The sequence below is a fragment of the Artemia franciscana genome, chromosome 3 (assembly GCF_032884065.1).
Source record: "Artemia franciscana chromosome 3, ASM3288406v1, whole genome shotgun sequence".
NCBI classification, from domain to species: domain Eukaryota; kingdom Metazoa; phylum Arthropoda; class Branchiopoda; order Anostraca; family Artemiidae; genus Artemia; species Artemia franciscana.
The window spans coordinates 7,521,117-7,547,682 of NC_088865.1; the positions used below are offsets into that span (position 1 = coordinate 7,521,117).

The 26,566-nt window shown below is 34.6% G+C and overlaps 1 protein-coding gene and 1 non-coding gene across 2 annotated transcripts in view; both read left to right on the forward strand.

Moving 5' to 3' along the window:
- Positions 1–26,566, forward strand: part of LOC136024821 (uncharacterized) — a 72,156-nt gene that overhangs the window by 9,062 nt on the left and 36,528 nt on the right. Inside the window, exons 3-5 of the mRNA XM_065700300.1 lie at positions 200–335; positions 2,845–2,985; positions 22,346–22,550. Coding sequence (XP_065556372.1) covers positions 200–335; positions 2,845–2,985; positions 22,346–22,550 — 482 coding nt within the window. The remainder of the gene's footprint in view (positions 1–199; positions 336–2,844; positions 2,986–22,345; positions 22,551–26,566) is intronic.
- Positions 25,768–25,873, forward strand: Trnal-caa (transfer RNA leucine (anticodon CAA)). Its single transcript has 2 exons — positions 25,768–25,805; positions 25,826–25,873. It is a non-coding gene; the product is annotated as a tRNA-Leu (tRNA).

A 26,566-nucleotide genomic window follows, 5' to 3' on the forward strand; every position in this document is an offset into this window, starting at 1 on the left:
ATTCTTTTTATTGGGGGGGGGGGTCCAAATCAGAGGCAGAAGTCGAGGCAGAGATAGTACTTGTGTCAGTGTAGTAGGAAAAAAAAATTCGTTTCCTGAAGAAATTATTCTATTACCCTTAATCCAGAGGGGTCCTGAGGCTGCAGCCTGTTTTGTTAAATGTTATTGTACCCTAGTAATGTTGTAATTTATGTTTCAGCTGAAAGTTGAATTTCTTGTTGGTCGTTTCCTGCCTCCCTCTAAGGGTGTGTGTCAAAACCAGGCTCTGAGTTTTTCAGGAACTATTTGGCCCCTTGGCATCAAAGTAATTTGTGGTTTCAATGATGGACAACATAGTAAGACCGTCTTTATTATATTGTCTAATATTTTTGTTTCTTTTTTTTTGAAAAGACAGCCGTTTTCTATATGGGTCTTTTTGCCAATATCGAAATTCGGTCTGTTAAAAAACTAAAATTTTAATGTTTGTTTAATCTCGAAACTAGTCATTGCTGTAATTTCTGACGTGCCAGCACCGACATCGAAATTTATTCTGTTGAAAAGTAAATTTTAACTGTACAACTGTTCGTGGTAACGAACTGTATGTTAAGAGTGACCCGTGCAAACAGTAACTGAAACTTGAAAAAAATAGAGTATCTTCTATTACAACAATATGCGTTTTTACGAATCCATTTTTACGAAAAATTTTTAAAGAAGAATCCATTTTTACGGTGATTTCATATGCATAAAACTCAGTGTGTTTAAAGTTAACGATTAAAAATATTAGCATACGAATATTTTCATAGTTTTAAAAAAAAAGAAAACACCTAAAAAGGAGCGTGACCTATATTCAAAATTTTACCGTCTAATGCAGCATGTATTTGTTTTCAGCAAACCGATTATAGAAGTTCAAAATTTCTTGTATGCAAAAAATTAGTATTTTTTCTAGAAAATTTGTTTATAAAGTCTGTATAGTTTATGGGCTTTTTTATATTGGTGATCCATTTGACCACTGACCGTAAAATATTGCAAAAGGCTCATTCGAGCAGAAATTTTAAGACCTAATGTTATTTTAAATAATAGAAGAGATTATTCCATAGATTTAAGCTGTGACATAAAACCGAAATTTTGGCACATCTTGGGCCACAAGGCTGTTGGATTCATATAATAGATAGCAAAATGATTTAATCTATCAGAAAACTGCTGCTACTACTAACAACTTGCGACACGTACTGGAGGGTACTGCAACTTACTGGAGGGTATTTTAAAACTTCCCCAAAATTTTTAAGTTTCTTTGAATATGTTTTTGCAATCTCTTCCAGCCCCATTCGAAGACGACCTGATCTATGTTTTACTGTGATGGATTTTCGAAAGGTAGCTCTTTGGCAATCTTTCATCCTTCATCTGCAAAATATGTTCTAGCTATTTCAACACCCAGTTTGTGCCACAAAAGAGTAATTGTGGCCTGACTGCATAAAAAATGCTATTGAGGAAAAATATAATGTTGTCAGTTATTTTACAACTATCAAAGAGATATATAAAAAAAAAAACAGTTTCAGAATCTATTCTGCTAGATGGTGGTAAAGTCATCCAATTGGTAAATAAAACATTTGTAATTATCAAATTCAATATTGGTTAAATTTGTAGCCCTAAAAAATTTTCAATTACGCATTAATCAAACATTAGCTTATAGATTGGGGTTAAGAGAGGTAGTAACACCCATATATATTGGGTAAATTATTTTCATTTTGAATTTTAAAGTTATTCCTTCATTTTTTTTTATTTAATTCCCCCAAGGACCATTTTGCCATTGCCGAGGTTCCAGTCCGTTCAGAGACCAAGTTTTAGTCTTTATTTAAATATCGAAGGCAATCATTAATGTAAATTCCACCAATATAATGATACGCCAGAAATTTAACCCATAGACGTATCCACCCATGTAATTTTTAAGTCTAGGTAATTCCAGGCCAGACCCTCCAGCTCTGAAAACAACCACGTGACTTTATTTGACTGGTTCATGAAGCGAGTATTTCTCATTACACAGGGGTAGTCAGCAAATTTTCGATCCTTACAAGAGAATATACTTTATTGTTGTTTTATTTTGTTTTGTACCTGTCGTTTAACAAGCTCTGTTGATATTTGATTTATAGTACATGTAGATGGCGCGCGCTTTTGCGAACTCCTTCAGCTTTTCTTCCGCACCATCAGGAAAGTTTGTTTTTTTTCGGGTTTTTGTAGCAGTTTTCAAAAGAACAAAACCGGCTTTTAAGGACTAATTGTCTGAATCAACATGTTAGTTATTCAGTGAATAACGGTAATAAAGATTTTTCATTCTTAGGTGATAACGTGAATAAGGAGAGCAGCGCTGATAAAGTTAAAGTAGAATACCGTCCAGTTTTTACTAATAAAACAAAGGAAACGAGATTTTTGCGCGCTGATCAACGGTTTGTGTAACGCATGTACTGATCTCCTGATCCTCTGCCTACTGCCACAAGTACAATTCGTGGCTTGTGGAATATCCCTGACGCTTTCCCTGTTTTTATCCCAGATTTCTCTAGGTACCCATTCGAAACCTGGCTGTCTCTGGTTGGGCTTACAGTGTCACAACGCTCATCCCCGTTCCAAACTAATTTATCAGCGGCGCTAGGACATAAAACCCAGCCCTTACGATACAGGATTTAAAGTCCAGTGTGCCAAGCACTTGGCTAATCCGACTCGAAACACCTTGAAAAGGGTATATAAAAGTAATAAATAGTACATGTTTCTTATAAGAAAAGCAACTAAAAGTTATGTGTGGCTGTGAAACATTGTTCGCACTATTTTGCTGATATTTTCTGTCTTTTGTTTTTCTTCTTTTCTTTTTTTCAGTATATATTCACATCGATAGAAGTTTCCCACTATCTCAGCGGTATGTCAATTTTATTCTTCGAACTAGTACATCAGGTCAAAATTACAATATGTACTTGTCGATCCAGCAAATTGACTGTTCTTCGAGTTTTGATGTACAAGGTGGGTTCAGTCTTAAGATTCATTTCATTTCTTATGATTTTAATGTTAACTCTTAAATTGGGGTTAGGATAACCTTTAAATTATTTTTCTAATTTTGATATAAAGTGAATGCAATAGCGTTTACTTGATAAAGAGTGACGCATCTGTATTTGATTCACATCATCGTATAGAACTTTAGAAAAATCCTGAAAGGCTCGATCGATCGTAAGTTCAGAAAAGTAGTGCTCTTTCATAGTGAGCAAACCAATTAGAGGAAACGTACCAGCCTTTCCGCTTTCGTTTGTGCACAAGGGCGTCTCTATGGTTCAAAATAGCGTTGGATGAAAATTTGAGTTAGCATTTTTAAATCAAGTCTCCCCTAAGGTGCTACAAAATATATTTCCAGAGGTAACAAGATACGCGCAGACAATTTGTACTAAATTAAACAAATAGCCGCTTTTAAAATAGAACCTTAATGACGGAGAAACTTTAGTAGAGAAGTGAGCTTGTCATGTCATGTCAAAACTAAGATCATGCAAAGATTTTGGTCTAACTAATTAAAGAGCCCGATCTCCTGTACCCTCTCCCTGACTTCAAAAATAGAAAATACTCCTCTAATTGAAAGTTCTAAGCCCATCTTTAAGTAACAAACGAAGTCACAGCAATTTGGGTTTCATTTGCAGGGTATACTTCAAAAATTATCCAAGGTCTGGAAAACATGGAAAGAAAGTATCCTTACATCATATCCCTAAAACAGAAGCTCGAGGATGAATCTATGTTCGGATTCATTCAATTTATTTCCTGCCAATCGCCACTACCTCTTTCTTTACGCTAAAGTTTTTTTTTAGTACTTTCAAAAGAGCTATTTATTCAAATTAAACGGCCTTTGTGATTCAGCGGCCATTCTGCGAGATGTTGACGAGGTGTTATGATTCAGTGAAGTGTTGACGAGGAGGTGAACCACCTCATATACCTAATAATTTCTGCTCGTTTTAAGCTTTAAGGTTGCCCCTTACTTTCAGTTGAAAAAACTCATTTTTTTATTTAATTTCTGATTGTTTTTTAAATAATACTCGGAAATCCGGCCCCTCCTTCATTGAAAATTCCCTTCATCCATGAAAAATTCCTTCCTGGAAAGATCCTCTCATGTAACTTTCTCCTCTTGACGCCCCCACCAGAAAAGATCCTCCCTGAAAACGTCTGTATACTTCCCAATGGCCAATTTTATATATAAACAATATACAAACTAATATACAAACTAAGGAATCCTTCCGTTCAAATAGGAACAAAATTGGAATTCCCGTTGCAAACAAGGACTGAAAATTCGAACGGGAGACAGTTTAGTACACAAAATGATCTTGATACTCATCGAAGAGATCCTTGCACAAAAACCTGTCAAAAGTTAAAGAGTCTTTGTAAGCCTGCAAGCTATAGCAGAAGAGATTGAAATCTTTAAATCATCTATGCGTAATATGTTAAATGAGAATCTCAACATAATAAAAAGTCTCTACAAAATTGGTGGCAAAAGTGTTGAGCAGTAAATAAAAAAAAAATACAAATTGACCTTTTGTCGTGAAATGGTGGAAGTTTTCTACCATTCACGAAGCAAATTTCGTCACAAATAATTGTGATGTGCCTGTCCCTCAAATAATCAAAAAGTTATTTTATCATTTGTGCTTTACTGAAAACTAAATAAATAGGTGAAAGTCAAAATTTAGTTTATCTAATTGATTTAAATTAATTGATTTAAAATTTTCTATGTATTTGAGAGCATTATTCAAACGGAGAAATCATTACTAAACAAGCATATCCATAGAATTAGACTAATAAAACTAAATTGATTATCAAAAATATTTTAACGCAAAACAAAAATTCTTGAATATATGTGTAGTATATAATTTTTTCCGTTTTAATGAAGAAAGAAGAACTACAAAAAGCGTTTATTTTTCAGTAATAGGCAAATAACTACCTTGACCCTAGGGACTGTGGGACAGTGCGGAATAAGGCAGATCCACCCATATTTCTGGTATTCGTTTTAAGTTTTGCTTCACTCTTCAATCCATAGCAATTTCTGCTTGTCTTAAGGGCTGTAAATATATGAATTAGTCTCTACTCGTTTACAAAATTTTTCTAATTTGTTCTCAATCAAGTATTCGTTTTTTGCCTAATTTTAGTTTGTTTTTTAAGTAAAGTAGTTCTGTGTCTATTAAAAGTTGTGATCTTTGCTAACAAGTTCTACCAATAATCGTGGCAGTTAATATTAATCAATAGTAGAAACCTGGTGGTAGCAGTCGCTGTGGGAGCTGTCGCTGTGGGAGCTGTCGCTGTGGGAGCAGTCACTGTGGGAGCAGTCACTGTACGAGTAATCACACAGTATTTCGGACTACTGTGTTGTATTATTAGCGTCTGATTTGTAATGATCAACCTCGGAAATCTCTTAAAGACCAACTGTGGGCCAAAATCAAAACTTTATGAAATATACACGTAATGTGTTTTGATACTCTGCTTTTAAGGTGTCACAATAGCCTCATATTTGTGATCAATAATATCACACATTCTTAAATGCCAATTTTAGTAAGAATCAAACACTGTCTGTTGAATACATACTTGACATCTAGTGATTCTGGACATGTGTTGAATCACGGACTTTGGATTTGAATCAGGGTCTGATCCAAGACTTGTGACCAATGAGCTGAGAAACTCTCAGATATCAATTTCAGTGAAAGTTGAGCTCAATTCTTGAAATATGTGCTGGCCTTGTTTTGATTAATAACATCCATACTGTGATCCTAGTGATGTTAACTGTTGACATATGATGTCTTATGATCGTTCCCAAAATAATTCTGCATTGATTATTACACAAAAGTGGTATAGTCTGTCAAAGCTTGTGAAATTGGAGTAATGAAGACGACAGAGGGAGCACAGGCGAAAGGGCTTAGCTTCACTCCAATTTCAGAGGGTAGTACATATCTATCGTTTGTGAATACTTTAGACGTCTGCATTTCAAAACCGGGGCTGAAAAGACAATGAATTCAGTGGCTTCACTTTCCCCCTTCGCACCTTTAAATCTTCACATACGGCTGAATTCAGAATAGTGTAATACGTCTTCCTTCCTATAAAAGGAAAAACTGGAAGAAAGGAAAATGAAATGGGTTGTAGTAAGCCAAAGAATCTGTCTTTGAACCAAAGAACCTCTCTTTGGTTTTTGAACAATACACATTAAAAATGTCAGTATGACTCTAATTCCAAAGATATGTAAAATGTTTTTTACTTACTTAGGTCCTCCACTGCCTAGTGGCGTATAAGTCAGCAACAGTGGATCTTCATGTCAGACCATCCAGAGCTAAAAACTAAAGCTTGTTGAGGGAGAACGTAAATCTCTTGCCACAGCTTAAAAAGGAACGATCAATAGTGGCCCGTTGTCTACCACTCTTTCAGAGACTTGAAGGGCTCTAGTACTACACATCATATCGAAGTCTTCCCTATCGAATAAGGGTCAGGTGATCCAAGTACCACCGCCCTCTTTCTCTGACTTAATCAGTTATTTGTGGTTGCTTGGCCCATTCACAATGAGATTTTCATGCTACCAATAGCTAGTTCTAGCGTGAGCCACTCAGATTTTTCACTGATTTTCTAATTGGATGAAAAATTTTGTAAGAAATTCTGGTTGGCTCCAGCTAGCACTAGCTAATTCTAGGTATAAGTTAGACTACATTGTGAATGGGTCTTTAGTGAAAGACCTATTCTGGGTCTTAGGTACTCAATCAGTCCAGCTAGCATGTAAAGATTTTTCGCAGGCAATTGTTCTGAAATCCAAGCAGTTTTTTTTTTCTAAAACTTTGGATAGACTCAAGGAATCATATTCATATATGATTTTGGATTCTACATTGCTGTTGAACAGGCACAGCTTAAGCTTCGGAGAGTATTTGTATCATCTCCAATCAGGTTACCCTTTGTATAAAAAAAAGGGTGGAATAGGGATTGAGAGGCATACAAGCCAAAGACTGTCCTGACTCCCTCAAACATACCGAATGAAATTTCTTGAAAATTCTAGGGGCAGAAGGGGTATCAGCTCAAGGGTCTCACTTTAGGCCGTTCAAATATACAAATTTAAAATCAGAACAATGTTCTGATATCCGCAAGTTGTAACATATCTGTTTTTTTATGTTTTTTTTCTGCTAAAATTTATCTTTGATGTCACTGTTTTATAAAGGTTATTTTCAAATATGGGGCATTTACCCGTTGCCGTAGCTCCAGCATTTTTATTGGAGAATTTGAGGGTCCACGTCCGGAGAGTCAAGAGGCAAGGGCTATATAATAATTTTTTCGTCATATGATTGGGGGAGCAACTGCCCCTTTGTTGATCTGTGGCTTCTTTCAAGACTAAAAGCCATAATAAAAATTTTTAAAAAGATGTTTTAGTCCCCAAATGTACTTAAAGGTAGGAAAAAAAATCCTTGCTACCCTTAAAAAGTTAGATTTTTTATGCAAAAATAAAAGCGTTGCATGCTTATGACTTAGAAAATCTTTGGCTTCTTATTAAACATAATTTAGCTGCATTCATGTTCCATTAAAAGACACGATATTGTCAAAGTCTTTGAATAGTTAGAAGATATGTCATGACCGGCTTTTCATTTTTAGCTTAAAAAACTTCCAATTCCTCTAAGCATCACGATTCTCTTTTTTTCATGGAATGGGGATGATAACTTGTATCTAAAAAAATTCGGTATTAGAGAAAAGGTTTTCAACCTTGAGTTTATGATTTTTGAAATTGAGTTTCTGATTTATCAGATTCTTATTTCTTTGAATGATTTAGCTTTAGGGATTTTCCATTGTATCACATATTCCCCGAATCGGTTTTTCTTAAACATACGCTCCCTTGTAAGCAGTGGTACTAATTCTTGAAAATACAGGGGGAGGAGGGGGGCAATATGTTTCTTTGTTTTGTCTAGTCAGAAGCAAACTTGTCACTGCTAAAAAGGGAATTTTGTAATAAGAATATCCAAAAAATGTATTTTTCGAAATCTATGAGAAAGAGCAAGCAATCTGGGGGGACAAATGCCTCCCCCCAATTAAGGCCACTGCTTACATAACTTCCATGAAGCTATAGTTATTTCCTTAAGCTATAATGAAAGAAAGGCTATGAAGCCTAATTCACTTTTCAAGGATGAAGTCATGATCCCAAAGGCGATTACAATCTTTGGTCCATTGCCAAAGAAAGCGGCGAATCGCAATACCCTTGCATGTGTATTGGGAGAATCTCCGACAGTAGTGAGGAGCAGTGTGGACAGATGGGGTGCATTTGCGCCATTTGGGCGCTTTTCGACATGGTTGCGCATATTTTTCAGATTGGTGCATTGCGCCGATTTTGTACAGATCAAAAAAATTTCCGACGCAAAGGGAGCGCATTTTACTTTCACAACTGCAATGACAAAACTCAAAATCTGTAATGTTTAGTCTTTATTGACACCTTCCGTTGCCAGATTCAGGAATAAGTCAATATAGACAGATGGAGTTTTCAGAACACAGCAGAGATTTTCATACCGTTTCCCAGGGTCCACCATGGAAATAAAGACCAACATTTTGAATTATAAAAGCTTGCATTGTCGTTAGTTGGAAAAACCAAGGGAAACCGGGCAAATTTTGATAAAGAAAAATGCAGAAAAGAGTGGGAAAAGCTGAATGAACTAAAAGACCGGCTGAAACATATTAATTGTGGCGTTAATTCAGCATACTCCCCAGTATTTATGTTCAATTTAAGGGGTCACTTGGCTTACCTAAAGTTCCATGAAGAAGGAATGAAGCACAAGACAGAGATGAGAAAAATATTGCCACCAGAAAAAAACACTAGAGGGTAATGAAATGATGTGGTCCAATGCAGTTAACATATATCTATATATCCTTTTTTAAGAAATTCTGGTTGACTACAATTGGCTTAGAACAGGCTTAGGATTACTGCCCTCATATTTGACTCTTTACAAGTAGTTATTAATATTTTCTATTTATGTTATTTATATTATAACTACGTTTATTTATATTTGTTATTTATATTAGATATCAGTCAGCGAAGATGAAAATGATGAAAAATTCTTATCTTTGAATTGGTTTTTCTTGTTGTTCTAGTTTATATTCTTGAAAACTGCGAAAACATTTCGTTCCCATAACTCAGTTCGATAATTTACATCTTCTCGAAGCTTATCATTACAATGTCTTAAAAATATTGTATAAGAAAGAATAATTGGATAGCACTTATCTAAGTGACAGAGGGAGGCAACCTTCAAGGATCATGCTTCTCTTTTGTTTTTTACACATTTCTCTTTTTTTCTTCATCAAAAAAATCTCATCCAATAGTTATCTTTATCAAATGGATATTCAACTGCCCCGTTTGTGTGTAATCTAATCTAAATTGTAAGAACAGTATACAGGGTCCGTTTTTCTTTTTTTTTTTTACTTCTTTAAACACAGTTCCCATTGTTGATAGGGAAAAATTCTGTATATTCGTTAGAAAGTAATGCAAAATACAACCTTAGATATTGGCAAGTATTTTATTTATATATATATATATTTATATATATATATATATATATATATATATATATATATATATATATATATATATATATATATATATATATATATATATATATATATATATATATATATCTTCTTTAAAAAAAATCTTTTTCAAACTAGAGACTGAAAACAGAAATTTTTTACCAACAAACGTGCACGTAAGTTGTCAAAAAATACTTACTGTTTCAGATTCCGGAATTTAGTGCAGCAATCTGTCAGTGAAGACTGAATTTTACTAATTTTCAGTTTTAGCTTTTCTGAAAGGCAAAATGCACGTAATATGTGCCCATCTGGTAACATTGTCTCTGCCCTTTTTTAGTTTTTGTTTGTTTTTTGTTTGAACTCATGCCCGTAATATCAAATTTCCCCAGAATTTCTAGACCAGAATTTTGGACTACACCCAAAAATTATATGGCAAAAATGCGCCGATGGCCCATTTCACTTCCCTTGCTGTGCAGTCTCATGCCAGGCATCTGGCCACATTGGCGATAAAAGCTTCAGGAGCACAATAATATAAAAGAACAAGCCGTGAAAAAAAATCTTTCGATTCACCGATGGTTATACCGAAACATTTTTTTGAGAATCTGTAAAAATTTAAATATCCACACGGCCATTGGTAAGGGATATCTTGATACGCCGCATTTAGACAAACTAATTGAAAGGTATTTTTGATATGTTTGATCAAATTTTAAAAAGAGATAAAAGTTCCAGCCGAATCAAAGTGGGATAGTATATGGGCTACGTCAAAGACCACTGTTAGAATTTGCTTCGAATTTAATGCTTGAGTTTGTATTTTCTTTTATTCTTGGACAGGTCATAATTTTCTATAGGGCAGGGGGTAACTGCCCCCTCCAGACCCAAGTTTGCCCCCGGACCTCAGTTTCCTCCCCCCCCCAGCTGAAATTTAGTTTCTGCAAAAAAGCTTGTCAAAACTAAAATAAGCCTGCATAATTCAAGTATCCAGAAAAAGAGGTCAGTTTTCTTAGTATATCTTTGCATTTGTGGTAACATATGGATCATTTTTCAGTTTTCAATGGTCATTTTCACTTGATTTAGTAAAATTGGCTCCAACTTTAACCCCCCTCCCAGGACTTCGACGAAATTACGCCACTGTTCTTGGATTCGGTCATTTCTGGCTTTGTTTTTACTTATTCTTGTGTTGAGTTTTTAGTAGCCCTTTTTTATGGAAAATTCCTTATTTAGCTATGCCGCATTTATGACAATCTAACTGAAAGAGATTTTTTAACTGTTTGATCAAATTTTAAAAAGAGATAAAATTTGTCAGTCGCATCAAAGTGGGATAGTATATGGGCTACGTCAAAGACCGCAGATAGAATTCGTTCTGAATTTAATGCTTGAGTTCCCATTTTCTTTTATTCTTGAATTCGGTTATTTTATTTGGTATTTATGGTATTTTATATATATATATATATATATATATATATATATATATATATATATATATATATATATATATATATATATATATATATATATATGGCCGAGTGGGTTGGTGCGCTGGATTCGGGATCCCTTGTCTGAGAGGACGCGGGTTCGAATCCCAGTGTACCCAATTCTTCAGTTTGGGACGGGGGTCAGTGGCGTGCTCTGTAAGCTTAGCCAGAGTCGACCCAGCTCTAAATGGGTACCTGGAGAAATCTGGGGAAGGTAAACAGGAAGGGTGTGCGAAAGCACAGGATGGCTGGCCCCCAACCCCCCATTACACTTCCTGGCTGAAGGGCCAAGAAACGGAGATCAGCACCGCCGGTACGGACTGTAAAGTCTAATGCCGTATCCTTTACCTTATATATATATATATATATATATATATATATATATATATATCTATATATATATATATATATATATATATATATATATATATATATATATATATATATATATATATATATATATATATATATATATATATATATATATATATATATATATATATATATATATATATATATATATATATGTATATATATATATATATATGTGTGTATATATATATATATATATATATATATATATATATATATATATATATATATATATATATATATATATATATATATATATATATATATATATATATATATATGTATATATATATATATATATATATATATATATATATATTTATATTATATATATATATAAACATATATATATATATATTTATATAATATATATATATATATATATATATATATATATATATATATATATATATATATATATATATATATATATATATATATACATACTAGCCCCCAACACCTAGTTGGTGGGGGCGCTTTGCGCCCCCCCCCCCCCCCCCCCCCACGCGCGTAAGTCGTTACGCGCCATATTAGTTACGCGCCATTGTAGTTGTGTCCCTGTGTCCCACCTGTGAGTATAGATAAAAGAGAAAAGATTTCTCTTTTCGTTATAGATATATATGTTTTTAACTACGTAAAACTGGCGAATATACAACATTCTTCAATGTCCCATTGTCGGTGCATATAAAAAGATTGTCAGGTTTACCGACTCTTGAACATGCAACATAAAATTGTCCATGGGAAAAACAATTGCATGGAAAATAGGCTAATCTATATGTCTATGTTGATGCTAGATTTGAAACCACCAAAGTTAAGTAATGAGGAGAAATAAAAAAAAAAGTGAAAGGAGATTTAAAAGAACCACGTAGTAAATTAGTTATGAGCACCATTTTCTGAGGGGTCCCTCACCTCTCACCACCTGCTGTACATCTTGGAATGTCACGTGTGTCCTACAGTTCCGTCATGCTTGGCACAGTTCTGCCACGCTTGACACATGCCACCCTATGTATATGATTTCTTAGACTGGGTGCCCCCTCTCAATTTTATGTTTAAAAAAAAAAGAAACCCGTTTCTTCTTTTGCTTCAAGTTTTTCTAGAACAAAAAAACAAAACAGCAGTACTGATTTCCAAAAATATAGGGGAAGAGGCAAAGGATTTTTTTTGTGAAGTTAGATATAAAGGCATGTCTTCAAATCTAGGGGGTAAAATTTTTGCCCCCTTTTCCTTTTATGATTGGTGCCCCAGTATAAAGCTGCAATCATTGCAGAAATTGGAATTTCTCATTAATAGAATAGTATATACTAAGGGTAGAGAATAGGCACAATGTTAGCGGCAATGTAACACTTGTCTCTTCCTTTTGTTCTATTTCAGCTTTTCTTCTTCAGAAGCTAATTTTTTCTTATTTTCTTCCTCTAAATAAACTCATTATTACATAAAAAATAAAAACATGCTTGTGAGGTAATACAAATTTATTCAAAAGTATAACTGGACAATATTTATTTACAGAGATAAGTGCTCTTGACCCATACAAATCTTATACACTGCTAACATGTATTCACATGTATATATATTTTTTGTATTCGTGTGACTATTGTCGTTTGTTTGGCTGGTTATTAAATCAGCTCTTACATTTTGAGTTTTCAGTTCACGGTTGTAGCAAACTTTATATGTTAAGTAAAGAAATCTCAAGTAAATTTCAATTAAATAAATTACCAAAAAAAGGAATAGGAACACCAAAAACCATACTATGTCCCAAGTTGTGCGGCTTTTTGTCGCTCTATGTCCAAAACTATTCGCACCTTTGTTTAACTTATTACTTGTCGGGAAACTCTGTTTCTCTTCCTCAGTTTTTCTTTTTATGTCGTGCTTGTAATAACTTCCTCTGTTTCTATTAAAATAGGGCGTGCTACTGTGAAAATCTGAAGTTTGTCTGCCTTGGTTAAGAACTGATCTCGCTCTACCTTTGTTAAATCCTCCATTTCTTATGCTTGTGTCCGCAAAATAATTACAACCTTCTTTTTGGATATAACTCTGCATATCATTCTTAGTCCCCCTCTTTACCCCCTCTTCCTTCTCGTTTTTGTATTTCTTTTTCGCAGCAGGAGTGTCTTCAACCGCTACAACTGCTTCTTTCATAGTAGAAGGCCGAACAATTTCCTCTGATTCTATTTGCGAATCCTGCTCAGTAACGATATCTTTTTTTACTTCTGTCCCCTTATTTTTATCATAGTAGCACTTTCAACTTTAATTTGAGGTATAACCCGAATCTGTTTCATTGAGGCAGGACCATTAACTGTAGTATCTTCAGCAGCTCCAATCACCTTCTTTGTAGTCGAAGGTCCAATAATTTTCTCTGATTCTTTCTGCAACTTCTGCTCAGTAACAACTTTTTCATTTCCTTTTTCTATCTTCTTTTTATCAGAAAAAGTACCATTGTCAAATTTAATTTCTGACTTAATTTGAATTGATTCCTTTGAGGCTAGAGTATAGAAAGCCTTAGCCTCATGGCCTGGTTTGTGTTCAATCTTCTTCCTTGGGATTTGCAGTAGGATTTGTGAATTCTGCTCAGTAACGATTTCTTTTTTTATTTCTGTCCCCTTATTTTTGTCAGTCAGAGTAGCACTGTCAACTTTAATTGTAGGCATAACTTGAATCTGGCTCTTTGAGGCAGGAGCATTAACTGTAGTATCTTCAGCAGCTCCAACCACCCTCTTCGTAGTCGAAGGTCCAACAACTTCCTCTGATTCTTTCTGCAACTCCTGCTCATTAATGACTTTTTCTTTTCCTTTTTCTATCTTCTTTTTATCAGAAAAGTACCATTGTCAACTTTAATTTCTGAGTTAATTTGAATTGATTCCTTTGAGGCTAGAGTATAGGAAGTCTTAGCATCATTGGCTGGTTTGTGTTCAATCTTCTCCTTTGGGATTTGCAAATCCTGTTCAGTAACGATTTCTTTTTTTATCTCTCTCTCCTTATTTTTATCAGTCAAAGTAGTACTGTCAACTTTAATTGTAGGCATAACTTGAATCTGGCTCTTTGAGGCAGGAGCATTAACTGTAGTATCTTCAGCAGCTCCAACCACCTTCTTCGTAGTCGAAGGTTCAACAATTTCCTCTGATTCTTTCTGCAACTCCTGCTCAGTAACGAAATTTTCTTTTCCTTTTTCTATCTTCTTTTTATTAGCAAAAGTACCATTGTCAACTTTAATTTCTGACTTAATTTGATTTGACTCCTTTGAGGCTAGAGTATAGAAAGCCTTAGTCTCATTGGCTGGAAAGTGTTCAATGTTCTTCTTTGGAGGTTTAAGCCCCTCTTTACCTTCAATTAGGTTTTCACCCATTTTGTTTTCTCTGTACTCTTTAGTGGCCCACCAAAGTGCTAATCCTGCATAGAAAACTGGAATACCAATCGGAATACATCTAATCATGGACATTTTGCACGTATCACATGTTCTTTGTTACTAATTACTGCTGCCTGGACGACTTATATATATATATAGTAAAAAATGACGTCATAGTAGTTACACTATACTGGCACTTGTGCCAGAAGTGATGTCATGCTATCTGCACTCACATAATGTTTATACAGCTTGATGTGACGTCATCAATAAAATGACGTCACCGATACTGCTATTCTGAATGCAAGAGGAAAAATTAGATTGACGATACCGAATTAAAAATCGTCAGTTATTTTATCAGTGCTTTTTAAACAATAAAAAGTTAAAGCCATAAAAGAAACTGATAATTGCTTAAATTGCGATGAATTATTTAATTTTAGAAAGATAAACATACACGTTTTGTGTCATATGTGCCAAATCTTCCATGTTGCATTCAATGGGGCATCGATTGTAGCTTATGTGCCATACATTTTTCAAGATTTAGCAGGGGGAGATTTTTCAATATAGGTACCCAAAAAAGAATGTATTCAATAAAAAAACGAAAAATATATTTTCCAAAATCTACTGGAGAGGCCACAAAAAATCTAGGGGTAATTAACCCCTATTCTTCCCTAATGGGCAACCCCACCTAGAATATTTCTGACATAAAACTTGTCAAACAAGTATTCCATGAAAAAAAAAACAGGCAACATTTCTGAACTAAAGAGTATCTGAATTTTTAGTCGGGATAAGAATCTTTTTATAAAAGGCAACGAAAAATTGTTGACATTATTCATTTTTTTATTGTTTACGGGTTGGAAGAAAAAATTAGGGGGGAGGTTTGAACCCAGCCCCGCCCCCACCTCCCAGGCTACGGCTTTACTATTCGTACAATTTGTCAACTTTCCTACGTTTTTTTAAAACGTGCCTAACCTGGCCAGAAAAAAAAACTCTGTATCCTCAATGTCACTTGTGCAGTAGGTCACCTGCCAGTAGAGACGTCAATTAGGGGGAAGGGCTTTCACCCTTAGATCTTGGAAAATAGATTTGTTTTAATATTTGTATTAAAAATGGTTTTTGGTGTTTATATTGAAACGAGTTGCCCCTGTATTTAAAAACATTTTTTCAACTAACGTTTTTCTTACGTTTTTACGAGTCGAACAAAAATTTCGGGGAGGGTTTAAACCCCGTAACTCCCTTCCCTGGATACGCCCTTGTGATCACGTAAATTTTTCTGAAATTATTACACATGTAGTCTGATATTTTCGGCTCAAAGATGGTTGACACCCATATTTGTTAAATGGATTTCAATCCATACAAACTTATATTGAGGGTGGATTTTAAGAGTTTTCCTTTTGATTTTGAACCTTCTATAGGGAATGTTGGGGAATCTGAAGATCAAATAAAAAGTCTATCATTTGATTCTTTTACACTATTAAGTGGTGGTGCCAAATGGAGCGAGGGAGGTATTTGTTCCCTAGATATTGAAAAAACATTTTTTATGCTGACATTGAGAAATGCAGTTTCGTGAGAGTTTGCTAAAAAAAAATTGCTCCTCCCTAAATTTTGAAATATACACCGTCTCCCTCCCCCCTAACTGTATTCTTATGAATTGTCATCACTGACACAGATGTCAGAAATTCATGGACAAGGTCGATTACGATAAAAGAACTTGTGCCGTTCTGTCACTTACAATTAAAAATAATAAAAAAATTATACTGCCGGTAAATACTCAATGGGAACAGGAAAGTAGTTAGAAAATATAAAAGAAAGCGACTAAAAGCTACTCAAATATGCAAATATTCTGCTAGAGGCTTTTGAACTTCAAAATTCTATGGAAGTCATGTGATCCATAGAAAAGATTTTCTAGTGTGTTCCGTTGTAGTTTATTGTAACACCCCTAATAGATTGCAATTCTCTTCCGCAAATCGACCAGTCTTTTCTAAGCAGACAACTTTCAGTCCGCCATGAGAACAATTTTAAATTTTTTTACTATGGCTGGCAAGGTCTTATCCTGGGGGGGGCTTCTGGGTTTGATCTCCCTCCTAATAAAACACTCCCTCCTCCAGAAAAATATCCTGGATACGCCCGCGCTTCTGGGAATTCTTAGATCAGTAAAGTTTGTTGTCGGATGGGATTTTATGTTTTAAGTTTTCGTAAAAAAAAACAAACTTGAAGGTATTTTAACTCATTTTCTTTTCTTTCTTTTTTCTTTTTCTACTGCATTATTGATATACCATATATAATTATGTGTCGTGTATTATAGGAAATTATATTTTTTCATTTATTAGATTTTTTGTTCTATTAAACAAAAAATTTTTGTTAAATTGGGCAAGGGTTTACCCAACGACATTACTGCATTTACCCCAGGAGCATCATTGTTTAATGTGCCTTTTAAGACACGCCTTTGGAAAGACCTGGTCAAATTTTTATCAAGTGCTGTGTGTGCGTGAGAGCCTATGGGGTGCTAATCGGATGGCCAATTGTCCTCCATTGAGGCTAAACGTTTTGGTTAGTCTTCAATTAGCCCTCCCCAAAGTTTGTACAACCATTTATTGTATATGATGAGACCAAGAAAAGAGACAGAACAATGGAAGACAGTGCACTTTTTATTAAGTCTCCACTAATAGATAGGCTATAACAAAAAAGTTCACTGCACAGCGCAGTTCCGATTTCTCCCATTACTGCCATTAAACAACGATTTTGGCCAGAATAGGTGCCAATGGAGCGAAAATCTAAAGATGGCCAGTTCATTTAGGCGTATCAGCTCTTTGAAGCTCACTTTCAGGTATGGATTTTCAGGCATAAAATGCTCATTTAAGTAATATTTTGATCTAATAAATGATTGCCTTTTAAGGGTTATGCTGATCTATGCAGCGTATTTAAATTTTAATTTTCCGTCCAAGCACAATCCAAATTGTATGAGCGTTCTATTGTTGGCATTAAATCACCTTTTTGAATCACATTTTAGCAGAGAGTTTGAATTCAAACAAGCCTAATGACGCGGTGGCAAATCAAAGGTCAAAATATTGCTTTATTGAACAATTGATGCGTAATAATCCAAATAATTCAGAGGCCTATTTCTTTCAGGGGGCGGCACACATCTGCTGTGTTTGGTTTGGGGATGGTTTCTTGGGTAATGATGGTGCTTATTCTGAATATCGGGGGGAACGGGGTCGCGACTATTTAGAACAGATCGATTTTTGCCTGTAAGTCGAGAATTGGCGGATTATGACATCTTATTTTCTGAAACTCTGAAATTGAAAGAGTATCCTAATAAACTGTCTATATTACGAATCTCAAAGATGAGTCGTTGTTGTCTTTTTTGGGGGGGAGGGGGACTAAGATAGATGTAGCATGCGTTAGGGGTCTCGAACTCCCAAAAATTACATTTTAAGGATTTTTAATTATTTTTTACTTTTCATTCGACATTTCTTCAATACATTTCTACTTTTTTACTATATTTTTGAGATTATTTTGAGCAAATGTGAAAAAAATCCTTGTTGAGGGAGCTGCATAGTGTCTACCTCTACCCGTGAAATGATCATAAGACCTTCGTGGTGGCGCCTATCAGCTGTTTTTCACAGAAATGACGAAAAATTATGCCTATGGGATTCAAACATGAGATGAAGTAAGTTATGTGACATCTGAGAGATGGTGTTTCGTCATGTACGCACCTGGTGGTCCAAAATGATGTAAAGAGAAAGGGTAAAAACATTACTTTTTTGGGAAAAAATTAATTTCGATACTTCCTACTGCCTTGTTACGTTGAAGTATGCGCTTAATATTACTGTTCTTTCAGATAGACATTATGTACTGAGCCACCAAAAGGCTCAGAAATGCCTCGCATATTCCCGGATGAGTAAGACAGGCCTAGATAACTTCGAAGACCACACTGCCTTTCCATGACGAAAGTAAAACAGTTCAAAATAGGGATGAAAATTTTTAATTGACAGTGAACAGATATAAAAATTTTAACTGGGCATTTCGAACACATATACAGTGTTCATCATCAGTTTTACTGTTGATCATGAACACTGTATATGTGTTCGAAATATCCAGTTAAAAATTTTTATATCTGTTCACTGTCAATTAAAAGGTTTCATCCCTATTTTGAACTGTTTTACTTAAGACAGGCCTAATTCCTCGAGATGGTGATTTAAGACGAATGAAAAGAAATTTTCTTAACAGGTGCTCGAAAAATTACGTAGACATCCAATTTTTTTAATGATGTTAAAATAATAGACAATTAAAAAACGACTGATAATGTATATTACCTTTATTAATATTGGAAAAAATATCTTAATTATCTTTAAATCTACCAATATATCCAATAACAATATAATGATAATATATAATCTAATTAATGATCTAATAATAATCTAATAATACATTCGCTAATAATATCTAATACCTTTTTTTAAAAATATTTATAAATATCATATATCTTAATAATTCTGAATCTCTCTATAAATTCGACTCAGAATCTTGAAATTTTTCCAGAAAGCGTCTCAAGTCCTTAGTTTCATAAAAAATTTTATCTCATCAAACAAAAGATCGCTTAATAACGAATCAGACAATATTTTCTTTTTTGAAAATCTTATCAAACAGTTCGTGGTAACGAACGGCAGTACGGAGCGACCCGGCTTAATATTAAACGAAACTCTAAAAAACGGAATTTTGATACTATGAAATACTTCAAAGGAATCAAATTTTAATGCTGATTTTAAATATATAAGTTTCATCAAGTTTAGTCTTACTCATCAAAAGTTACGAGCATGAGAAAATTTGCCTTGTTTTGGAAAATAGGGGAAACACCCCCTAAAGTTATAGGATTATATACAGTTATTTACTGTTTTACAAAGTAGAATTGAGAGAAAGAGTCAAACTTTAGCGTAAAGAGCGGGACGTTGAGGTGGGAACAGCCCCTTTCATACACGGAGTAATTTCTGTTCGTTTTAAGTTTTAATGTCGCTCCTTACTTTCAGTTGAAAAACTTGTTTTTTATTTAATTCTCTACCATGGAACTAAAGTTGAACAAAACATGTCTTTTCTTTATAGATGTCCCGTTTCTTGAGCATTTTCTTTTTTAAAAACATTTTTGTTGTCTTATTACTAATTACTTATTATTACTTCTCAACCAGGACAACTTTTTAAATAGCTTTAAAATGACTAGGTACTTATTACTTATTATTATTATTATTACTTATTGCATTATGTCGTATGCAAAACCTAAACTCCTCCTCATCATACGAGCTATTTTGCCTGTCACCGAACGTTATAATTCAACTATGCACAGAACAAATTACCAAAAACAGAACTGACCAAGGCCGTATTTATAGAAAATATATAATTGAAATATATAGAAAATTAGAAACTACATTACCCCGAAAAATTTGAATTTTAACTATCAAGAATACACCAAATTATTCAAAATAACTGGGAGAATTTCAAAATGAATCAAAAGAGTTGAGTTGTCTTGAAGAATTTTAGAGCGGAAAATTAAAAATTTTCAGAAATACTTGAAAAATGCAGTATTTTTTGGAGTTAAAGACCCCTAACTTGTGCTACATTCTCTTAGCGTGAAACGAAGAAAAATTACTTATATTTCAGATTCAGAATGTAATTACAGGTTGTTACAATTCGCTTTCAGTTTCAGAAGTTGAGGAAATGAACTGTGCAACGATTTTTTTATAGGCCGATTTCGGGCCTGTAGGCAGAAATCGACCAGTTTTACATGTTTACGAGCCGATACACCCCAAAACTCGGAACGAGCACCATCGGTTGCAATAGAAACCACCCTTTTTTTGTTTCTTTTTTTTTTATTCCGTTTTCCCTTGGAGTTGATGTCTCTGGATTGCTTTGGATATTTAATTGAGTTGACGAAATCATGTACTACCCCCTGCCTAGCTCGTCATTTTTGGGGATTATTAAGGTGGGAGACTCAATTTGTTTTTGGATTTTGTTTATATTTTTTGTGTTGGTATTTTTTCTCCCCTGTTCTTTCCCGGCCATGGAGCCTTATGGGTGAGATTGTCTTGAAGTAATTTTTTGTCTATGAATTTTATTGTTAAATAAAGAACTCAGAACCTTATAACAACCGCAGCAGATTTGTGCCACCGAACCCCTTTTTATCGATAGCCAGTCGTTGATCATAGACTAATAAATGTTGGGAAACTTAAAAACTCTCTTCTTTTATCGCATAAGTACTCTCGCTAGTTTTCATCTTCCCAAGAACATATAAAACATTTTTTTTTAATTGATTTAATTATGTAATTTCATTAGTTATATGACTTTACAGTATGTTTATTAATTCCACTGGCTTTCTATAATTGAAATTGTTTCCAGCTTTTATCAAAGCAAAAGAGATATCAAACACCGTATTTCCATATCTCAGTTAGAAACCCCACAGTTATCTAAAGAGCCTTAGAGTTGAAGACTTAAAATATATAATTAAGCGGACACGAAAAACGTTTCAAATCCGAAGGTGAAAGCCATGGCTTACTGTAGAGTGTAGATAAATAGTAAACATTGAATAAATGGGAAAAGGAAGACATTAAGGTTTTTCTCATAAATCCGCAGTCTCTTGTTCAAATTTATTCACAGACTAAACCGTATCGAACTGTTAAATAAAAGAAACAACTTCTATAATGGTATTTTTGGTACTTGTATGATATACCCCCTACCTGATATTCTTCTAATATGACGCTCAATCTGACGCTCATTCCTAATGAAATATACCAAAATGAGATAAAAATATAATACTCTAGAAATTGGGTTGTATGTTTGCACATTAGGGGGGGGGGTGTAAAGTATAGCGGGCTCGCATACCTAATGTGCTAGATACAACTATTCTGCATATTATGTAGTAAGAATAGTTTTCTAACTTTACACTGTCCAAATACCTTACCCTAATGCCCTAAATATTGCCTTAATGTTCAAATATATAGACCAAATTATCTATTTTCCCTCTATTCTGTCACTTCTGTTTGTCTTGTCTCAAGCTAAGCTGAAAGAAACTAACGGGAAAAAACTGGGTCTATAATGCATCAATGAATGAACAACTTGAGCAATCTTAGAAGTGCCGTATTTTTTGTAGAGCAGCCCGGGGATAGAGGTCTTCACCTAGGATTGCATCTTTGTGCGAATTCCCCACGTGTAGACTGTCTATTTCACATGCTTATATATATATATATATATATATATATATATATATATATATATATATATATATATATATATATATATATATATATATATATATATATATATAACGCAGTTACACTAATCCATTATCTGCTCCAACTGCATATCAATGTCTCTGTTCCAGACACGCATACAGGCAAGATCTTAACCAGGGGGGGGGTGGAGTTGGAGAAATAGTTGTTTGTTTGTTGTTTTTTGGGGGTGGGGGGTCGTAACCGATAATTCCCGGTATAAGCGTGACTGGAATACTGTTTTATGTATCTATCTCTACAGAAATTCTTCCCGAAATCTCCAGCTGAAGGAATAACTTCTCATACTCCGAAAGTTGCGTGTACCCACTGCTGGAAACCTCCACTCAGCAGGATTGCATTACTTTGATGTTTCTTTTTCTTTTTGGTAGCACCTCCTGGTTGTCTTCAGTACTTCACTGCCAATTTTGGATCATTTTCATCATTTAATTTTGCAAATGGACAATATTTAAGTGATACGAGTTACAAAATATGTTTTTATACTCCAAGAAATTTCTGCAAAATCGTCTGTTCATCCTCAAATGGTCACTTTATGCTAGAAAAGTTTGGAAGCAACGAACTCATACCTTATACCCAGTAAGTGTTTGCAGTACCTCATTTTTAAATTTGAATTCTATAAAATTATTTATGTTTATTTTTCTCAGTAACCCGTCTAAAAACATAGAAAGAACGAAGGATTAACAAAATAATCGAGCATTTACATTAAGAAAAACAAAAACAAAAAACGACAAGATAAAGAGCGAAAATACGCTTGAAACTATGGTCTATAAGAGAAAGTGAACAAAATGAGAGCTTATTTATAATTCAGACAAGAATAGAGAACTGAAGGGCCATCCACTCTTTGTCACCTGGTGTACATCTTTGGGCGCTACTTATGCCGCACAGATGCGACACGCGTGGCACGATCCCCGCGACGCTTAACACAGTATCCGGAACGCTGGGCACAGCTGTGCCACACTTGGTGCACTTTGCCCACGCAGTACTTGGCTTACGTGATTTCGGAACGTTGGTGCCCCCTCGTAGTTTAATGATAAATAAAATGTTCTTTTCGATATTTTTCAAAAAGTTTTGATTACATAATTTTTGAATCTACAAGTGTATGCACATTTTTTTTTGCAGATCTGAAAAAGATAACCGGGCTTTGCATTATCGTTTTAAGTAAATCTTTTCAAAAAAGCAGATAGTATGGGATGTAAGCCAGTGGACTGCATTGTAAAGACTGACAGGTAAAAACAATGTGTGATTCGACTTATGGGGCTTTTTCTCTCCTTCTTGACATGTTTTATTGTGCCAGGTTCATCAGTGCTTGAAAGTGCTTGATTTATTGTTGTCTTTTGTCAATTTTAATGCTATTGTTGTCTTTTGTCAATTAAAAACCTTCACTTGAAAAAAAAAAATTGAAAGCAACTAACTCCTTTAAACCCCAGTTCCAATTAGATTTTATTATTACCAAAGTTTAGCAAGTGTTAATTTGAGCCATTTAAAATTCTCCATAGAATTTTTCAGACAATCAGAAAATTCTATGAAAATGCGATTGGCTCGAATTAGAGCTAGATAAACGTCGGTATAAGTAAAGTCTGAGTGTTAGCGAGCCTTTAGTAACACGATTCTAGATCAAACATTTCGTGGTAAAGAGCTGCAAGTAAGGAGCGAATCGGCTCAATTTTAGCCGAAACTCTAAAAAACAGAATTTTAACCACAATACATGTATCAATGAATTGGCTTTTTAAACTCATTTCAATTATATAAAATTCACTAAGTTTGGTATTACCCATCGAAAACAACGGGCCTGAGAAAATATGCCTGATTTTTTAAAAAATTTTAGAAAATCCTCCAAAAAGGCAATTGATATCAGTGAAAATTGCACCTTGAGGTTAAGCACATCAGAGGACCCTATTTAGTAGGTTTCTAGCTCCTATTTACGAAAATGTAGAATTTTGTCGTTTTTTTTTTTTGCCTTACAGATGCGTGGATGCAGATGTGTGTTTATTTTTGTGTGTTTTCCCAGGGATGATCGTATCGAGCCAATGGTTCTAGAAAATTGGGATAGGGCTCATTTGAAAGGAAATCAAAAGTTCTAGTTCGTTTTCAAGTAACCGAAAAGATTTTAGTTCCTGTAGCCCACCTCCCACACCCTTTTCCCCCAAAGACATCCGATCGAAGTTTTGAGATAGCCATTTAATTCAGCATAGTTGTAAGGTCAAATAGCTATGTTTTTAGGGATGATTTTCCTGGTGCCCTTTTTCCCTGTTTTTTTTTCCTTTTATTCACGCGCTCTCAGGCTGTTAATCTATTTCTGGAGGTTTATTCACCTTGCATAAAACGTTTCCTAGTTCATGAAGAGTCAACTTGCTGGAAAGGGGCACCAATTTGGGAGAAATACCTGGATTTTGCAAAATATCTTGGTACTTATCTCTTGTAGATACCACGCTAAATTTCTTCATCCATTGACACATTGCGGAACCGGTTTCAATCGCTAGTTTCTTTCAGCTTACCGTGAGAAAAGAGGAAGGCATGTGACAGAATAGATGGGAAATATATAATTGGGGCTGGCACTTACGCAGGGGGGGGGGCATTCGGGCCCGCACCCGCCCCTCCCGAAATTTTGTGAAATGTTTAATTTCCCCATGGTTTCTTAAGATTTCTGGCAAAAGTAGGACATTTATTAAGAATCTAGATACATGTGTGAAGTCTTTTTTGGGGGATTTTACACCATGCAATTATCTGGTCAAGTCACTGCCCAATAATTAACCCATTTTCTGTCTAACTTTTTACCCTCTTTGAAGTAATTAGCGATCGTACTTTTTTTTCTTTTTTTTATAGAGGTTTTGCTTTCCACAGCAAAATAAAATTATCCTTGGTATTAGAGCGTTTATCCCCCCTTTTCAGGATAAAGTACAGCTTTTAATGGATCAATTTTGGAAACTATCATTTTTCATTAAAATTGACGTGTTCGCAATAGAAGAACTACCCCCCCCCCCCCCCACAGCACCCATATTGCACTATTAAACCTAAAATTTCCCTTTTAGTGGTATATAATAGATTAATCACGGGTTCTAAATCGCTTTGAACGTAACCTGAGCCTAAAACGTACTTTTCAGGCTTCAGTCTCCTTCCCCCATCCGCTACAAAACTATAGATTAAAGTTAATCTGTATTTTCCGATATACGTGCTTTTTGCATTTATTTAGTTACTAAATAAAAAAAGTACTACTTTATATCTGCTGTTTCGAAGGTTTTGCCACCACCCCCGAAAAAAAAATCCTGCGTACGTGCCTGAACTGAGGCTATATTTTTGTACATTGGGGGGGGGTAGGGGTAAAGTATTTTGTCAGTATAAAGTCAGAAAACAATTCTTACTTCATAATCTGCAGAATAATTGTACCTAACACATTTTTGCCTGCAGACCCGATATACTTTACCGCCCCCCCCTCCCCTAATGTGCAAATATAAAGCCCATATTCCGTATCCTCCCCCCAAACAACGCCCCTTCTAAGGTCACTTCTTGAGTATAGTGGCTATAAGACCTAACCCTAAGTACCATATAATATAACCCTAAGTACCAGTATCTTTTTTGTAATTCCATTGAAAAAATAGAAACAGAATAAAATTGCCCCTACCGTGGTTCAATTAAGAAATAAATGCATCGTTGAAATTTGACAGTCACTTTTTCCAGATTTGTATATCTATTAAAAACTTAACCTTAAGGTAATAAACCTCTAATTAAGCTTCTTTTAGATGGCAAACATAAGAATAAATATAACATATTGTAATTAAAACATCCATCTAAATAAGTCAGGATGGCCGAGTGGTCTAAGGCGCCAGACTCAAGGGAAACCTTGCACATGAGTGTTCTGGTCCGTGGGTTCACGGGCGTGGGTTCAAATCCCACTTCTGACAAAATTTTTTAAGTTGAAGTTTTATTTTTAATAATTTTCGACTAATCTCTAGAAAATATGGTTCATTTCAGAAGTGGCATTATTTAATGAAAATTTCTTTAGTAGTTCAATTTTGTTCTTAGCCAGAATCAACGTACTAAAAACTCATGCAGTAATTCAAAAAAGTTGGTAAATTTAAGATGTTTTTATATTTATTTGCAAAAATGCTAAACGACAGATACTACTTGATGCCTTATAATACTTCTTCCAAATGCAATAATCCCTACCATTGAAATTTTCGCTTTAAACCTCTAAAGAGGCACCAAACCTCAGGGTAGCGCATGATTCCTTACGATTTTTCAGTTGTAGAAACAAGTTCAATAGAAACATACTCTTCAATTCAAATATTAAAGCTTGAGGATGTTTGAAAGCTGGCTTTCAAACTGGCTTTTGCAAACATGTGTATTTTTCTCTATCGAATATGGTAAACTTCTTAATTTAACTTTTTGTAGCTAGCCGATTAATATTTAAAAAACAACCCTAAGTTGATGTTATTGTTAAAACCGAGCTGTTTGTAAATCAGAATGGCTGAGTGGTCCAAGGTGACAGACTTGGGGAAAACTGGTATATGAATGTCCTGGCCTTCGAAACAAAGCGTGGGTGTTAATTTTGAAAAATTTTTGATCATGTTCAATTATTATCAAATATTATATTT